Source organism: Macrobrachium rosenbergii, chromosome 56, assembly GCF_040412425.1.
Source record: "Macrobrachium rosenbergii isolate ZJJX-2024 chromosome 56, ASM4041242v1, whole genome shotgun sequence".
Taxonomy (NCBI): Eukaryota; Metazoa; Arthropoda; class Malacostraca; order Decapoda; family Palaemonidae; genus Macrobrachium; species Macrobrachium rosenbergii.
The window spans coordinates 12,089,302-12,107,106 of record NC_089796.1 but is presented as its reverse complement, the minus strand read 5'-3'; the positions used below and the strand labels follow the sequence as shown (position 1 = coordinate 12,107,106).

The 17,805-nt window shown below is 34.9% G+C and overlaps 1 protein-coding gene across 1 annotated transcript in view; it reads left to right on the top strand.

The window, feature by feature from the left end:
* The first annotated feature begins 1,331 nt into the window (after window positions 1-1,331).
* The window catches only part of MAPk-Ak2 (MAP kinase-activated protein kinase 2), a 363,081-nt gene continuing 346,607 nt past the window's right edge, over window positions 1,332-17,805 (top strand). Inside the window, exon 1 of the mRNA XM_067100588.1 lies at window positions 1,332-1,601. Coding sequence (XP_066956689.1) covers window positions 1,419-1,601 — 183 coding nt within the window. The 5' untranslated portion in view covers window positions 1,332-1,418. The remainder of the gene's footprint in view (window positions 1,602-17,805) is intronic.

The window sequence follows — 17,805 nt, the reverse complement described above, 5'->3', positions numbered from 1 at the left end:
GCGCAGTTAAAACTTAATTTTTCGCCTGTTATGGAAAATTGGTAACAACTTTTCAACTTTGTTTCCAAGAACTGTGAGGGTCAATGTGACTACAAGGTGAGCTTTAATATACCTATAATTTCTCCAGCCATGGATCTATATAAACGTAATTCACTTTCACTAAAGAGGAGTAACTATTATTTTCACCTGCATATAATTAGAGAACAAACTTAAAGATATACATATATATATATCCATGCACTATAAATATATACAGTATATATATAAATGTATATATATGATGCAATACACACACACACACACATATATATATATATATATATATATATATATATATATATAAATAAATATAAGCATGGATGGTAAAGAGAGTGCAAAGAGAAAGAAATTGGTTGAGTAGAGATGAAAATGCTTAGGTGGATGTGTGGAGTAGCAAAATTGGACAACAGGATCAAGAATGAAAGAATAAAGAGGACTACTAAAGTCGTAGAACTATCAAAGATGGCCCAGGAAGGAAGATTGCAGTGGTATGGCCATGTGATGAGAAGGATGAGAAAAAAGTTGGGAGGAGAATGATGCAGATGGAGGTGCCTGGTGGGAGAGCGAGAGGAAGACCGAAGCGATGGTGGATGGATGTAGTTAAAGATCTAACAAACAATTGTCAGAGGACGATGGATGCGTTTGACCGAGCCAGGTGGAGGTAAGCTGTCAGAAACATCGACCCCACTTATAAGTGAAAATGATGCAGATATATATATATATATATATATATATATATATATATATATATATATATATATATATATATATATATATATTGTTTAATTTTAATCTTCGACAAATGTTAGGCCTATAATTAAAACTCATACCATAACGTACAAAATCTTGACGTGGGCACTTCGTAAATACTTGGTACTTAGTAAACCCGAAGGATAGTTATTTACATGGTAACCTTAGTTCAATTGCGGGCATGAGAGCAAGTCCGGTCCCTAGAATTTTCAAGTTTGGTACCCGCAACCTACGAAATGCCGGAAACAGAAAGATCGAGCCAAGGTCTAAAGTATTCTTTAACCTTGGATCGAGCTACACATAGATCAGTGTCATACCGAGTATATATGAATTCTGATTACTGTATAGTCCAAGCATCAATGAATGCTGTATTAAAATCACCATAGTGTTTAAATGCTCGCTGTCGAGAGTTCAGGTAGACATTCACGCCACTTAACAATGCCACTTTAAAATCGGGTTGGGCTCATTCCGGCGATGACCAATCACCGCGGGTGTAACGTGTAACCTAGGCAGCTTGCTCAGCTCAGTTATCAAGTTTGGCGGCAAAACTTCACTATGGGGAACGCCTTTGTTTGTGCTTTTTGGTGGTTTTTACTCGTTTTACTGCATAATTTATCATACGACGGTTAATGGTGCTTCATCAGTACCTTGTGTTCCTCACGGGCGTAGGCCTGGAACGCCAAAAACGAATAAAGTGTGAAAGTTACAAGATAAAATCCCGCGCTCGAAAAGTAAACGCATCAAGACGGATTCAGCAACAATTTCTGCACTCAATTATTTCACATCTTGTACATCACAAAGAAGAGAAATTGGTGAGTGTTCAACTTACCTTTCTTGCCAAAGATGTCGCATTGATGTTGGGGATTGGAAGCGTTGTTTCTGCCACTGCTTCGGGATTAATATGACCCACTGGATTAGCAACTTGAGGCGTTACCGGTCGTAGAGGGTGTAATGGCGGAAATGCATTCTTCTTCAGCTATAGCTCGTTCGTATTTCCTTCGACAGATTTTCTTTTTAAATGTTATTTTCAAAATTACTGTTACTTCAGTGTCATTGATATTTTTCATTCTAGTATTACTATAACTTCAAATACTAGGCTTCAAATATTGTTTACGTTTTATTTATTGCAAACAATTGATTAGTTTCTTAACAGCATGAATAATAATGATAGTGGCAATAACCTGTAATCTCATTAAATATTTTATATGAATATAACGATTATGAGTGTTTGCCAGTGGTAAGTAAATATAAGTATCATTCGTAAGTTAGTCCATGTAGTCAGCTGCGGTTCGTATAAAGTAAGATAGGTTGGCGGTTAAACTTGGATGTGATTAGGTTAGGCTACTTAGTAAGACATCGCTTTTATGTATGATGTTTGGTAATTTTTATGTAGGTAATGCATTATTCATTATACTGCTTGTTTGGTGAATGAGTTTCTGTATTACGTAAACGTGTGGTTATTGATTTGTTAGGTTGTAAGGGGAAACTTTATCCTTAGCCTAAGTTTCCCTCGTGGCTGAGCCGTGTTAGGCTAGGTTACTTCCTAACCAACTTAGTAACTTCCGTTACTCAGTTAGCCAAATAGTACGCATCTGTGAGCAATCGGTTATGTAACAAACTTTCCTTTTATTTTCGCTTTATCCAAAGTTTGTAAGGGTAAAAATTTGTATCAACAGCTAAATTCCACTCGTGGATTCTGGCTATGTTAAAATAGATTATTCCTATACTCAGCCATTTTAGACTTCTGTATGTCAGTCGGTTATGTAACAAACTTTAATTATCTATTTCAGTCTACCCACAGCAAATGTAGAAATCGTTCGTTCACGCACTGAATTATGAGGTGATCTATGTACCGATAATTCCGACGGTTTGCCTCACTGCACAATTTTAAATCCTCCCAAGACGGTTGTTTATGAAAGACTGAATCTTGTTCACCTTACCCGAAACACCTGGGTTAATAATAATGTATCAAGCATTACCGTTACTGATTTGTCTTAAGGTTAAAACTTTCATATATCGTTTTGCTGCCCTTTGATACAGTCACTGTTTCTCCTGCTCAGGTCATTAAAATATTTAGGCCAAGATTTCTATTGAATTATATATACACATATATATATACACATACATTATATATATATATATATATATATATATATATATATATATATATATATATATATATATATATATATATATATTGCTTCAAACTATATAAAGCATGACACAGAATGGTTTAAAAACTAACATTCGGTTTCTTAATTAATTGGTTCTTGGTAATGAATCACAAACTTATCGCTTGGTGGTTTTTTTACGTTTTATTTCAAACTGCATCCAAAAAACTAAGTTTCTTTTATGAGAAAAAAAAAAAAAACAGGTCCGTTTAACATTATATGAAAGTGCCCAGAAAGTAAAATATTTGGTTTTGATTCCGTAAAAATTTTAAGAAAAATGTAATGCCTGTGTAATTTTTTGCATAATAATCTCTGTCTTTGTTTCCATTTATAAATACATGCAAGTGCCTTTTTAAGCCATTATGGCAGTCAGTGGGACTTAGTTTTTTCCTCATATATATATATATATATATATATATATATATATATATATATATATATATAATCAGTAAGCTACAAACGTCTTTAATATCTAATTCGCTCTACCTCAAATAATATATTTTCATATATGTTACCGAAGGAATTTTAGTCGAGCGTGGGTTAAAATGCGTCCACTGTAGTCCTGAGTTCTTGTCTTCGGTGGTTTCGGCCACGAGACGACGAACTTATTATCGACAAAATTCCCCTTCGGTAACATATATGAAAATATATTATTTCCTAGGTAGGCGAATTAGATATTAAAGGACGTTTGTAGCTTACTGATTAAATATGGATCACGGTGATGTGATAAAAAAGTCATATATATATATATATATATATATATATATATATATATATATATATATATATATATATATATATTAAAATGGTTTATATCCATTCGTTAAAATAAACTCATTTTTCTTGAAGGGCCAAGTTTTGGACTGGCTAGGGTTTATGCCCATTAGTTAAGTTGTTGACCAGTAGATAATGTTTTTACATGTCCACGGGGGTAAAGTTTTGACTATGGGGTTTTTGCAACAGGGTTAGAATTTTGACCACAGAAGCTATGGTCAGCAGGTTAATGTTTCAGATCAGGTTAGGTTTTTGACAACTAGAGTTTTGGCCAGTTTCAGTTTTGACTAGCTTTGACAAGTGGGGTTTTGGCCACCGTTTAGATTTCTCTAAAGCAGTATTAGTAAGTTGGTTAAAATTTTCATCCGTGAAATAGATTTTGACTACAAGGTTTTGATTGCTAGATTTTTACCGGGTAGTGGGTCAGGGTTTTGACCATTGGTTTTTTATGAGTGGGTTAGTATTGATCACTAGAAGTTTTCATACCAGTTAGCCTATAAAATTGTTTGCTGGAATTTAAACAAGTGGGTTAAGGTTTTGTAAACAATTTTTGGCCTGTGGACGAAATCTTTGTTCACAGGTTTTGCTGAATGGGTTTAAGGTTTGGCCACTGGGAATTTAGCTGTTATTTTGGCTATGAGATTAAGTTTTTGACCACTTGGATTTTAGCTGCTGTTTAGATTATTTATCACTGGAGGTATAACAGTGGAATAAAACTGTGCCAAAAGAGTTTTGGCTGATGGGTTGATGTTTTGGCCACTGGCCAGTGCTTTACATCTTGGATTTTGGTGATTAGGCTGAAGATATGGCCAGTGGATTAAATTTTGTCACTCGGATTCTGGGTAGTGGGTTATGGTTTTAACCATTATTTTTACTTGTATGTTAAAGTACTGATCAGTCAGTTTTTGAGCACTGGGTTAAAATTTGATCACTGGAGTTTTGCCATTAGACTCAAGTTTTGATCACTAGTTGTAGGTTGTGAATTGAAAATTTAACCACGGATATTTATCATATAGTCAGATTTTTTACTACTGGGGTTTTGACAAGGGCACTCAAGACTTTATTACTGAGCTTTTGGCCAGCGGTTAAAAGTTTTTACTGCCAGTTGTACAGTCTGCTGGTGGGAGTTTTGTGTAATGAGCTGAAAGTTTAACCATAGATTTTTGCCTGTAGTTAGTGTTTTGACAAATTGGGCTTGTGGCTACACGGAATTTGGCCGAGGGTTTGTTTTGCTTTCAGTTGTTTTGGCAATAGGTTGAAATTTTAACCATCGTGGTCTGGCCATTAATTAATTTTTTTCCATTAGTCGGTTATGTTATTGGGTTAAAGATTTGAACTCTTGAATTGCTAGTGAATTGAAGTTTTGACCATCAGAAATTTTGCCACTGGGTTTGAATTCTTTCTAGTAGCATTCCTACCAATGAGTTAGAGTTTTGGTTAGAATTTAGGCAAATAGGTTAGTTTGGAACACCCGAATTTTGCCCACCAGGTTAGTTTGGACCACCCGAATTTTGCCCACCAGGTTAGTTTGGACCACCTGAATTTTGCCCAACAGGTTAGTTTGGACCACCAGAATTTTACCGATTAGGTTAGTTTGGACCATAAGAATTTAGGCACCAGATTAGTTTGGACCACCAGAATTTTACCCCCTAGGTTAGTTTGGACCATCCGAATTTTCCCCGCCAGATTAGTTTGGACCACCAGAATTTTATCCAGGAGGTTAATTTGGACCACCAGAATTTTACCCATTAGGTTAGATTGGACCACCCAAATTTTGCCCACCAGGTTAGTTTGGACCACCCGAATTTTGCCCACCGGGTTAGTTTGGACCACCCGAATTTTGCCCACCAGGTTAGTTTGGACCACCTAAATTTTACCCACTGGGTAAATGATTTACCACCAAGATTTGGGAAAATTTAGGAGTTTTTGGCAGTGGGGTTTAAGCTCTGATTTTGTTGGTGAGTCAAGTTTTAACCACTGGACTTGATTTTTCACCAGTGTTTTTTTTTTCGGTGGTTTGAATTTTTGTCTATTGGTTCAATTTATTAACGTGAGTTATTGCTAGCAGGTTAAAGTTTTGACCACTGGGTCTTGGACCCTCAGTCGAAGTTTTGATTATTGGCTTAGGCAACTAGACCAAGTTTTTGACACCTGGGGTTTTAGAAGTGGGATAAGGCCTATAGCACTGAGATTTGGTTGCACAGTGTACTTGGTAATCAGTCAACTGTGCTGGGTTGCTACTAGGTAATGATGAGAGAGAGAGAGAGAGAGAGAGAGAGAGAGAGAGAGAGAGAAATGAGCTTTGCTGAAAAGTTACCTGTGTATGCTACAAAGATTCAAATAGGCCTATGTGGGTTGTCCAGTTACAAGTTACAGATGGGGTAATAGTTCATGGCTTTTACTTTTTTCCCCATGTCTTCATTTAGATGCAAAAGATTCCCCCTAATGCTTGTCATCGAAGCTTTATCATCGCGTTGGTTAAAATCAATGGGAGTATTTGAGAAGGACTTGACAAAAATGCGTGGAGTTTAACAATTATTAATAGTCCGTTTCATTTGGTGGGTTGACAGATATTATCTGATAGAGAAACAAATCGTTTATACGAATTTGCTGGTAAAATATTCTTGAAATTTTGCCTTTGGTGCAATGTTTAGGATGTACATATAAATGTTAGATCAATGTTTTATCAAAATATGTTCACATCTAAGCATCGTACATCGACCATCCGTTCGATCTCCGATTACACATACCATTATAACAATTCTAATTTGTAGGACCTCGAGGAGGTAATCCATGTACTCACAAGATGAGACCAAAGCAAGCATTCTATTCTCACCAGATTTCCTAACATATAAATGAAAATAATATGGCTTTTCATTAAATAACGAATAATTGTTTTGTTTAAGCTTTATTTCCTTCGATAGTGTCTGTACCTTGTGGTTTGACAGTCAAGACAAAATATTGTAGAAGGTATGTTACCCTTTCGTTCCTGACTCTTCGTTGGGGGAGTCGGTAGAACTGTGGACTAGCACTCGCTAGGCCCGAGTTCGAGTCTCCGGCCGGCTGACGAAGAGTTAGAGGAATTTAGGCCTATTTCTGGTGATAGAAATTAATTTCTCGCTAAAATGTGGTTCGGATCCACAATAAGCTGTAGGTCCCGTTGCTAAGTAACCAATTGGTTCTTAGCCACGTAAAATAAGTCTGATCCTTCGGGCCAGCCCTAGGAGAGCTGTTAATCAGCTCAGTGGTCTGGTTAAACTAAGCTATACTTACTTTATCCTTTCGTTCCCATGGTCATGCTGTATTCAGTGCTGTAGTTATTACAGTGAACCTGTGATCTTGAAGGTCAGTTGACTGCAACATTTTTTTTATCTTTTTGATATCTCTTGAATCACTATGACACTTGATTATACGTAGATGTATCACTGGGAAGAAATGAAATACTGGAATGAATCCTGCCAGGTTTCGTCTTAAGTATTTCAAAGAAGTCTTTAAGGGGACTAATACTTGGTGGTTTTATACAGTGTTTCCCTTTTCCTATGATACACTGTATATATATATATATATATATATATATATATATATATATATATATAGATATATATATATATATGTATTATTATTGTGTACTGTGTATATATTTCATATGTATATATACACATATGTATACACATACATATATATATATATATATATATATACATATATATATACTGTATATGATAAATTATATATATATGTGTATTTTATATATATATATATATATATATATATATATATATATATATATATATATAATACATACATGCATGCATACACATACGTATGTCCATGTATAAAATCATAAGAGAGAGAGAGAGAGAGAGAGAGAGAGGAGGGGAGGGTTTCAGTTCATGATCAGTCCCCCAATGCCCATAGACGGGGGAAGGTAAGTGGAGGGCGAGCCCTGAAAAGGTCAGCCACGGAGGGCATCACAGGGGATCGACACCGCCGAAACCACAACACTATTATCAAAATACCATTTTTTTGGCCTTACGAGTAATGAGGTGTTGACCACTGTAATGGCTTGGGAAGATAAAGAGAGGTGGCCTCTACTTATGCGTCTTAGGTCCCATCTTTTTCGCCATCTCTCTCTCGCTCCTTCTGTTCCTTTTTTTTTTTATTCGATATTTATATGTGTTAGTGGGAATGAGCTTAGACGTCTGAGTTTATTTATTTATTTGTTTTTTCAATTCGGTCGTTTGGGATATTTAATATATATATATATATATATATATATATATATATATATATATATATATATATATATATATATATATATATATATATATATATATATATATATATAGAGAGAGAGAGAGAGAGAGAGAGAGAGAGAGAGAGAGAGAGAGAGAGAGAGAGAGAAGTTTGGGAAGAATTGTGGTTATTACAAATATATATATATAATATATTTATATGTATATTTATGTATATTATACATATACATTATATACATATATATATATATATATATATATACACACACAAACATACGTATGTATCTCATTGAGAGCGTGCTCCACTTATCAAGCTCATAAATATCGTTAGGATACATTATTTTCAAGAATATAGAGAGATTTCAGAATGCGTGATAGGAGCCTCCAGAATCTGATGATTCAGCCTCGATGAAGTAGCATAATTTTCATTAGCATTATCTATCCGAGCATCCCAGATATGCCTATTGTCTTAGTTAAGAAAATCAAGGAATAAGGGAATGGTCGTGTTCGAGATTTGTGTTCTTCATAATGAATTCGTCGGCATTTGACAAGATATGTTTTTAAGACTTATAACGTGCTTGTTATATATATAGATATACTGTATATTGTATATAATATATATATATATATGTGTATATATATAATGTGTATATATGTATAAATGTTCTCTTATTTGACTTTTCCCTGATTTAATAAGTTCATCTGTTAGCGTCAGGCCGCATTATTATTATTATTATTATTATTATTATTATTATTATTATTATTATTATTATTATTATTATTATTATTATTATTATTATTATTATCCATTACGTAAACGCATTCTTACACAACAGACAAGAATAGTATTGATTCAAATAACGCGCTTCCATTGAAGAGAACATCCACATAAAAAAAAAATGAAAATAACAAGTTCATTGTTTGTTCTCAGTCCTAAAACAAAAAGCATGCCTGAACACAACAATGAGAATTGAACAAGTGCATCTCTTCTTTTGTTCTACGAAATTGTAAGGAGCCTCTCGCTTGTGGAACTGAAGGGTATTGAGAGTGCTTCAGGAGACATTGTTAAGTAATTGAACCAATCTAACCCCAACAAGGCATAATGGATAAAAATGATAACCGATATTTTTTTCTTCTACTTCTTGAAGGAGGACAGAGGGAATCGGGTTTGTTCGTACCCTCTAGTATATGTGAATGCTTTACGTGTTCTTAGAGAGACCTGCAGTGGCTAGAACGAAGGGTTTCCGTGGGGGCAAGGCCAAGAGAGACAAGGTTTGCCCAATTGGGTGGAGTCGCCTCCCACCTGGGGTAACTACGTAGGCTATGACGTATCTTAGAGGCACCTGCTCATTACGGCAATTCGCCTGCTGACGCAATAAGAAGGTAGACAAAGCTCCGCCTGCGTGGGGATTTAGGGGGATAGTGCCGTCAGTGCACCTCACGTGGGGCACTGTAGACATTATTTAAGGGTCTTTGCAGCGACCCTTCGGCCCCTAGCTGCAACCTCTTTCATTCCTTTTACTGTACCTCCATTAATATTCTCTTCCTTCCATCAGCCCTTTGTTGGCCGAGTTGGTTGAGCTTCAGACCGTCATTTGATGGGCCGGAATTCGATTCCCGCCGCCGGCTGATGAAGAGTTAGAGGAATTTATTTCTGGTGATAGAAATTCATTTCTCGCTATAATGTGGTTCAGTTCCACAATAAGCTGTAGGTCCGTTGCTAAGTAACCAATTGGTTCTTAGCCACGTAAATAAGTCTAATCCTTCAGGCCAGCCCTGGAGGCTGTTAATCAGCTCAGTGGTCTGGTAAAACTAAGCTATACTTACCTTTTCTTCCTTCCATCTGACTCTCCACCCTCTATAATAATTGTTTCATGGTGCAACTACGAGGTTTTCATCCTGTTATGCCTTTTGAATGTTCCCACAGTCAATTTCCCTTTCAGAACTGAATGACGCCATATGTCCCAGCGCTTGGCCTTTGGGCTAAATTCTATATATATATATATATATATATATATATATATATATATATATATATATATATATATATACATATATACATATATGTATATATATTCTAGAACGAAGGTTGGATAGAGGTGAAGGTAGTCTGTTATGCAAACCACGGAGACTGAAATTCGTGCGGAACGCGCGGAGTTTAATCATTTTCAGATTCTCTTACTCACAGTGATTACGCTCCGAAAGCGACCTTCGGTTATGGTATGTTTTAAATAGATGACACTTCTAAAAAATCAAATGTCGCCACAAAATCCTAGGTGATCATCTTTCAGTGAAACGAAAATCTTTAAAATGCTTAAGAATTTTAGCCGTGGTCACCAGGTTAAAAATTTTTATAGATATTTTGAAATACCTGACAGTTTTACCAAATACAATATTGAAACCATTACTCTAAAGCTCGTTCTAGTAAAGTCTCATCCTGTTCTGCCTGAACCTACTGTTGCAAATGCGGAAATGTAAGAGTAATGGAAGAATAGATTAGATCCTAACTGATTTTCCTTCCAAGCAGCATCTGCTATTTCTCGAGATCTTACTCCCTAATGTAGAGGTACTTTATTTTCACCAGCTTTGTTTTTTATATATAAGATAACTGAACTGTGATAAACCAGCTTTGCAAATTTGTCTCAGTAATCGCACTTTATCAGGCAACATGCAGATAGCCACCTAACAATAGGGAATAGCTGAATAATTATGCAGTATAAGGGCAACCTTATCGTAATGAAAATATCATTTCTTCAGCGCTATATGATGTAAGGACGTCAAGTCATATCGAAGCTCGTTCTGAGAGCCTCGGTACGTGCCATGTTATTCTGAGTTATGTGGAAATTTCACATGACTCCTGGGGCCATGTGGTTCGTGTCGCAGCCAGTTGAATAGAGCCAATTAACGCCCGGTTGATATACAAGACCGGATTACGAACATGTGTAATCTGCTTTAAAACTGCTTCGGGAATCTTTCTTACTCCATTTATTTGTCATTTTAAAAGTTAATTGAATTAGTTTATGATCAAATGTCTTTTCTGTATTTCTGATTTTTTTTTCATTCTAATGATTTTTTCTAGCCTTTATTTAGGCTTATATTAAACTGTTAGTTGATTTATTTGTGGAACCTGCTTTAAAACTGCTCCGGGAATTTTTCTTACTTCATTTATTTGTCATTTTACAAGTTAATTAAATTAGTTTATGATCAAATGTGTCTTCTGCATTTCTGTTTTTCTTTCATTCTAATGATTTTTTCTCGCCTTTATTTAGGCGTATATTAAACTATTAGTTGATTTATTTGTGTAATCTGCTTTAAAACTGCTCCGGGAATTTTTCTACTTTATTTATTAATCGCTTTAAAAGTTAATTGAATTAGTTTGTGAGCAGATGCCCCACGTATTTCTATTGTTCTTCTATTAAGTCTTATATTAATCTGTTTGTTGATTTATTATAATAGTTATATTCTCTTACTTATATTATACATTGGATATTCTATCCTGTGGAAGCTTTAATTGGCAAGTTAATGGCATCTAAGACTTGATTCTTATGAATGATTGCAGTATTTGAATAATAGTAATTATACTGCATGACCATGAAAATAGATATGGATTCAATAATGTCTGCGACCCGAGCAAATGAATAGCCGTTATTTATAAAGTCTTAATGAGAACTACATTTGAAGGTGAGTTGTTTTTTCGTTAATTTTTTTTTTTTTTGTTAACTTTGTCAGTATTTAATTTTACAGATGTTTTTAGATAGTTATTTTTTCCTTTTTTTTCTCTCCCATTCAGGTAATTTCTATAGTAGCGTGTTGTCAGATGTATTCATATATTAGTCTATTCTGTCACTGTTGTACTGCGTGTATTATTATTATTATTATTGTGTTATTATGTGTTATGTATTATTATTATTATTCATACAATGGATCAACTTGAGACCATTGAGTTGCATTTTAGACTCTCGGCCTGGACCTAAGGATTTTTCCTTAAATGAAAGTTGAAAATTGGAGCTAAGTAAATTTTATAAAGTTGCAAGAAGGCAGAGAAGAAAGTAGGAAAATTTGTAAAGTGACAAGTGTAAAATATATATTTGCAAGTTATGAATGATAATTGTAAAAAATAAAATTGAAATCGCTTTGTATGATGCGAGAAAAACGTATGAGAGATTGGGATTTCGTGTACGTATATAAATCAAACAAAAAAGAAAATAAAATTACTTTATATAGAAATAAAAAGAACATAGAAAAAAAGAGAAGCTATAAATACGCTTAATGGAAACAGAACTCGACAAAAACGTCATGTTAAAGTGAAAGGCAAGAAAAACTAACAAGGTTTTATATCGCACAGATGCTGAATAATCAAACAAGACGCCCTTGTCCGTGCCCTGACAATACCCACAAAGGGAGGGAGTAACGTTTTCTTTGCTGACATACCCCGATTTCAGAGTCCACCACTTAAACGACTTGCGTACTGTTGTGCACTGTTTATTTATTTATTTGCTATTGTTCTCCCTCATGCGGTGCAGTGCAGGCATTACTTAAGGTTCTTCGCGGCGTTCCTTCGGCCCCTAGCTGCAACCCTTTTTATTACTTTCACTGTAAATCTGATCATATTCTCTTTCTTTCATCTTACTTTCCATCCTCTCATAACACTTGTTTCATAGTGCAACCGCGAGGTTTTCCTCCTGTTACACCTTGAAAACTTTTCTACTGTTAACTTCCGTTTCCGCGCTGAATGACCTCATAGGTCCCAGTGCTTGGCCTTGGGCCAGAATTGTATATTCCATTCCATTCCATTCATGTTGTTGAAAATTACATCAAAATTGAAATGATCGAGTACATTATTTGCATTACTTGTTCCAGTTCATTGTCTCCTGAATGTTAATGAAGAGTCTGGGAGAAGAAAAAAATTAGTTAAATGTTAAAATGATCCTTTGTCTTGGCCCTGTGCTCGAAATGGAAACAATTATTAGCATAATTTTTGAAACTTTGTCAGTATGTACTGTACATATAGTGTACCTACGTTTAATATGTACTGTAGCCTACATACAGTGTACCCATGCTTTATCTGTACTGTACATACAGTGTACCCACAAATATCTGTACTGTACATATAGCGTACCCACGCTTAATCTTTACTGTACATACAGTGTACCCACGCTTAATCTGTACTGTACATACAGTGTACCCACGCTTTATCTGTACTGTACATACAGTGTACCCACGCTTTATCTGTACTGTACATACAGTGTACCCACGCTTTATCTGTACTGTACATACAGTGTACCCACGCTTAATCTGTACTGTACATACAGTGTACCGACGCTTAATCTGTACTGTACATACAGTGTACCCACGCTTAATCTGTACTGTACATACAGTGTACCCACGCTTAATCTGTACTGTACATACAGTGTACCCACGCTTAATCTGTACTGTACATACAGTGTACCCACGCTTAATCTGTACTGTACATACAGTGTACCGACGCTTAATATGTACTGTACATACAATGTACCCACAAATATCTGTACTGTACATATAGTGTACCCAGGCTTAACCAGTACTGTACATGCAGTGTACCCGCGCTTAATCTGTACTGTACATACAGTGTACCTTTATCCGTACTGTACATACAGTGTACCTGTGCTTGATCTTGCACATACAGTGTACCCGCACTTTAATATTTACTGCACATACAATGTAGGCTTAACCTGTACTGTACATACAGTGTACCCGCGCTTAACCTGTACCGTACATACAGTGTACCCACGCTTAATCTGTACTGTACAGAGTGTACCCGCACTTAACCTGTACAGTACATATAGTGTACCCTCACTTAATCTGTACTGTACATATAGTGTACCCGCGTTTATCTGTACTATACATATAGTGTACACACGCTTAATCTGTACTTTACATATAGTGTACCCACGCTTAATCTGTACTGTACAAAGTGTACCCACGCTTAATCTGTACTGTACAAAGTGTACCCATGCTTAACCTGTGCTGTACATATAGTGTACCCACGCTGTAAAAACGACGGTAATATGATTTGCTGTTCAATGATTAGTATAATTTGTCACAGACTGTATCGTCTGAAAGGCAATTTACCATAGTATTTTATGGTGCAGCAATGTAAAGCTCGTGCTTTATTTTGTGTAGCTTTTTTACAGCAAAGTGCCAAGAATTTTGTCTTAGTATGACCTTAACGAATATTTGGACTTTGATTTTAATTTAACACGTTTCGATAGATTAAAAATAATCAGCTTTAAAGTGACATCAGAATGAGCATTCTAGCTTGAAAATTATAAATTAACAAAGATCGATAAAAGAAATATAATGGGAAACAAGTTCTCGATAGAGAATCATGAACATTTTTTTTACATTTTACCTTATTTTTTAATGCATAATAGCTGGCATAAATAGCATTAGATTTTATATGACTGTAAAGGTAATACATCGTAGCTTTAAATCAGTGGTTCTTAACCTTTTTCAATGTATGCACCCCTTTCAAATCAGCAGTCAGTTCTCGCACCCCCTGAATTGCTGAAATAGAAAAAAAGGCTAAAATGCAGTTGATATGTGTATTATAACATAACCACATTTTTTTAATCTTCATTCACAAAACTTACATTAGGAAATTAGGTGTAGGTTTGTCTATAGCTCAGAGCACTGCTGTAGCAAAAATAGTAGTAGTAGTAATAATAATAATAATAATAATAATAATAATAATAATAATAATGATTAATATTATTAATTATTTTTTTTGAAGGAAAAATAACATGCGTTTATAAAAATGTATTTTGCTTTAATTATTCATAGGCATCCTCGTGACCCTTAGGAACGGCTTCGCAACCCCCAGGGGTGCGAGCACCCCTGGTTAAGAACCGCTGCTTTAAATGATGCAGAAAAGACTTGTATATCTGTTTTGCCAAAAACTTTTTTATGGCAAGTGTATAATTTTTGAGGTTAACTCGAACTATTAATTTTTACCTTAAATTTGTTGTAATTTTGCCTTCTTACAGTACGATAAATTACACATACTCGGCTTTAAAAGGACACTAAAGTGAGATATTGTTTGGTGCCGAGGCAGTTAGCAAGGTATAGTGCACTGTGTCGTGGTGTTACAGAATAGTATATATATATATATATATATATATATATATATATATATATATAAATGTATATAGGTATGTGTGTGTAATAGTAATTAGGTTGCTGACAAGCAAAGGCCCCCTGGAGAAAGAGGAGGCAGGCAGCAGCAGTAGCAGGCAGAGCAGCAGCAGAGAAGAGCCCTCCACAAACAGCCATTGTTAACGATTTCTACCTTCTTGGGTACCTTTAGTTTTATTGTTGCAACTCAAATGAGATTACCGTATGCTTACTGTACTATGGTTGGTCATATATACGTAGTGTACATGTTTAGGATGCACAGACTACAGTATATATATATATATATATATATATATATATATATATATATATATATATATATATATATATATATATATATATTATATATATATATACATATACATATATATATATTTATATATATATATATATATATATGTGTATATATATATATATATATATATATATATATATATATATATATATATCAAATATCTATATATGCATATATATATATATATATATATATATATATATATATCAAAGTCTGTGTGCATCACAAATATATACACTACGTATATATGACCAACCATACCGTAACATTAAACTTACGGTAATCTCATTTCGAGTTGCAACGATAAAACCGAATGTACCCCACCCATAAGGTAAAAATCGTTAACAATGACAGTAAGGACAAGTGGTAAGGGTCTCTCTCTCTCTCTCTCTCTCTCTCTCTCTCTCTCTCTCTCTCTCTCTCTCTCTCTCTCTCTTCTCTCCTCCAGGAGACTCGCTGCCCAATCAGCAACTTTGGTTACAAGATGACCCGGGACGGAAAGGCGATTAAGTGTCTATTTCTGAGTTCTCTGGAAGCACTTGAAGTAAACGCCCACTGTATCCAAACAGCGTAGGTAACAGGGAGGGTTGGTTTGGTCAACAACATTAAGTCTTCGGAGGTGAGAGAAGTCCAGTGGGGTTTTTATTAATGAGCTCTTATTTGTAAGTAAACAATGGACAAAATAAAACAAAACGTTGAATTTATAATACAGTTTTTTTTTTTTTTTTTTTTTTTAGAACACTGTGATATAGTAAGGAGCCAGTCGTGTTTTGGGTTTTAGGAATCCCATAGAGGTTCTATTTTATAGTTCCTCTTTGGACGAGTCGATAGAGTTCTCGGCTAGCACTCTGCTAGGCCCGAGTTCGAGTCTCCGACCGGCCAATGAAGAATTAAAGGACTTTATTTCTGGTGATAGAAATTCATTTTTCGGCATAATGTGGTTCGGATTCCACAATAAGCTGTAGGTTCTATTGCTAGGTAACCAATTGGTTCTTAGCAACGTAAAATAAGTCTAATCCTTCGGGCCAGCCCTAGGAGAGCTGTTAATCAGCTCAGTGGTCTGGTATACTTAGGGGACCATTATAGATTTTTGGAGTTCTCTGGGTATCGTTTTCAGAAACCCAGAGAGGCTTTTAGGAACACTAAGTTTATTTTTTTATGAAGACAGCTGTGGTTTTAGGCAGCAGTAAGTGCTAATAATAGATCAGTATCGACCTTTGACACTTAAAAAAAATTGGAGAACAAATTTATTCAGAAGCACATACAGTTCGGAGTGAATGTGCTTCTGATTACATTTGTTCTCTAATTTGTGTTTTTTTTTTTTTTTAAATCAATAAGCATATTTAGGCATACTGATATAATGTTTTATTAATCCACTAGTGTTTTTAGTTAAAAGTCAAGTTTTTAGGAAAGCAATAAGGTTCGTAGGAATGCGATTAATGCTTTTAGGAATTAAATGATGATTTTTAGACACCCAATAGGATTTTTAGATAACGTATGCGGACTTTGATCGCCACAAATAGATATAATTCAGTAGGATTTGTGGGGCACCAATAAGGATTTAATCTCCGTAGGGCGGTAGTGCCGTCAGTACACCTCACAGGGTGCACTGTAGGCATTACTTAAGGGTCTTTGCAGCATCCTTTCGGCCCCTAGCTGCTATCCCTTTTTATTCCTTTTACTGTACCTCCATTCATATCTTTCTTCCATCTTGCTATCCACCTTCTGCTAACAATGATTTCATGGTGCAACTGCCAGGTTTCCCTCCTGTTGCACCTTCAGACCTACCTACTCTCAATTTCCTTTCCAGCGCTGAATGACATCACAGGTCTCAGTGTTGGCCTTTGGCCTAAATTCTATATTCGGACTTCATGAGTCAGCAAGATTTATGTATCAAGCGGGATTTTCAAGAACTCAATGAGGAGTTTAGGAATATAATAGGACTTTTAGAAATGAAGTGTGGTTATTTAATGTTTATTATCATTATTCACTTATTTACATTTTTATGTTTATTCATTTGCCAATTTTTTCTTTTCTAACAACTGCTCTCTTCTTTCTGTATTTCTTATTACCTTCTGTTACTTCTTTCAAAAGTGAACACCATATTCTTTGGGAGCTTGAATTTCAAGTCAGTGGCCCTTGTGGGCTTGTTCCATACGAATAGGGTTCATCTTCTGAACAGTAATGTAATAATAATAATAATATTATTATTATTATTATTATTATTATTATTATTATTATTATTATTATTATTATTATTATTATTATTATTAAAAATACTCTTAGTATTTTTTAATAATACTTGAAATGGAGAAACAAATCCGCTGATATATTTGGGTACATATAT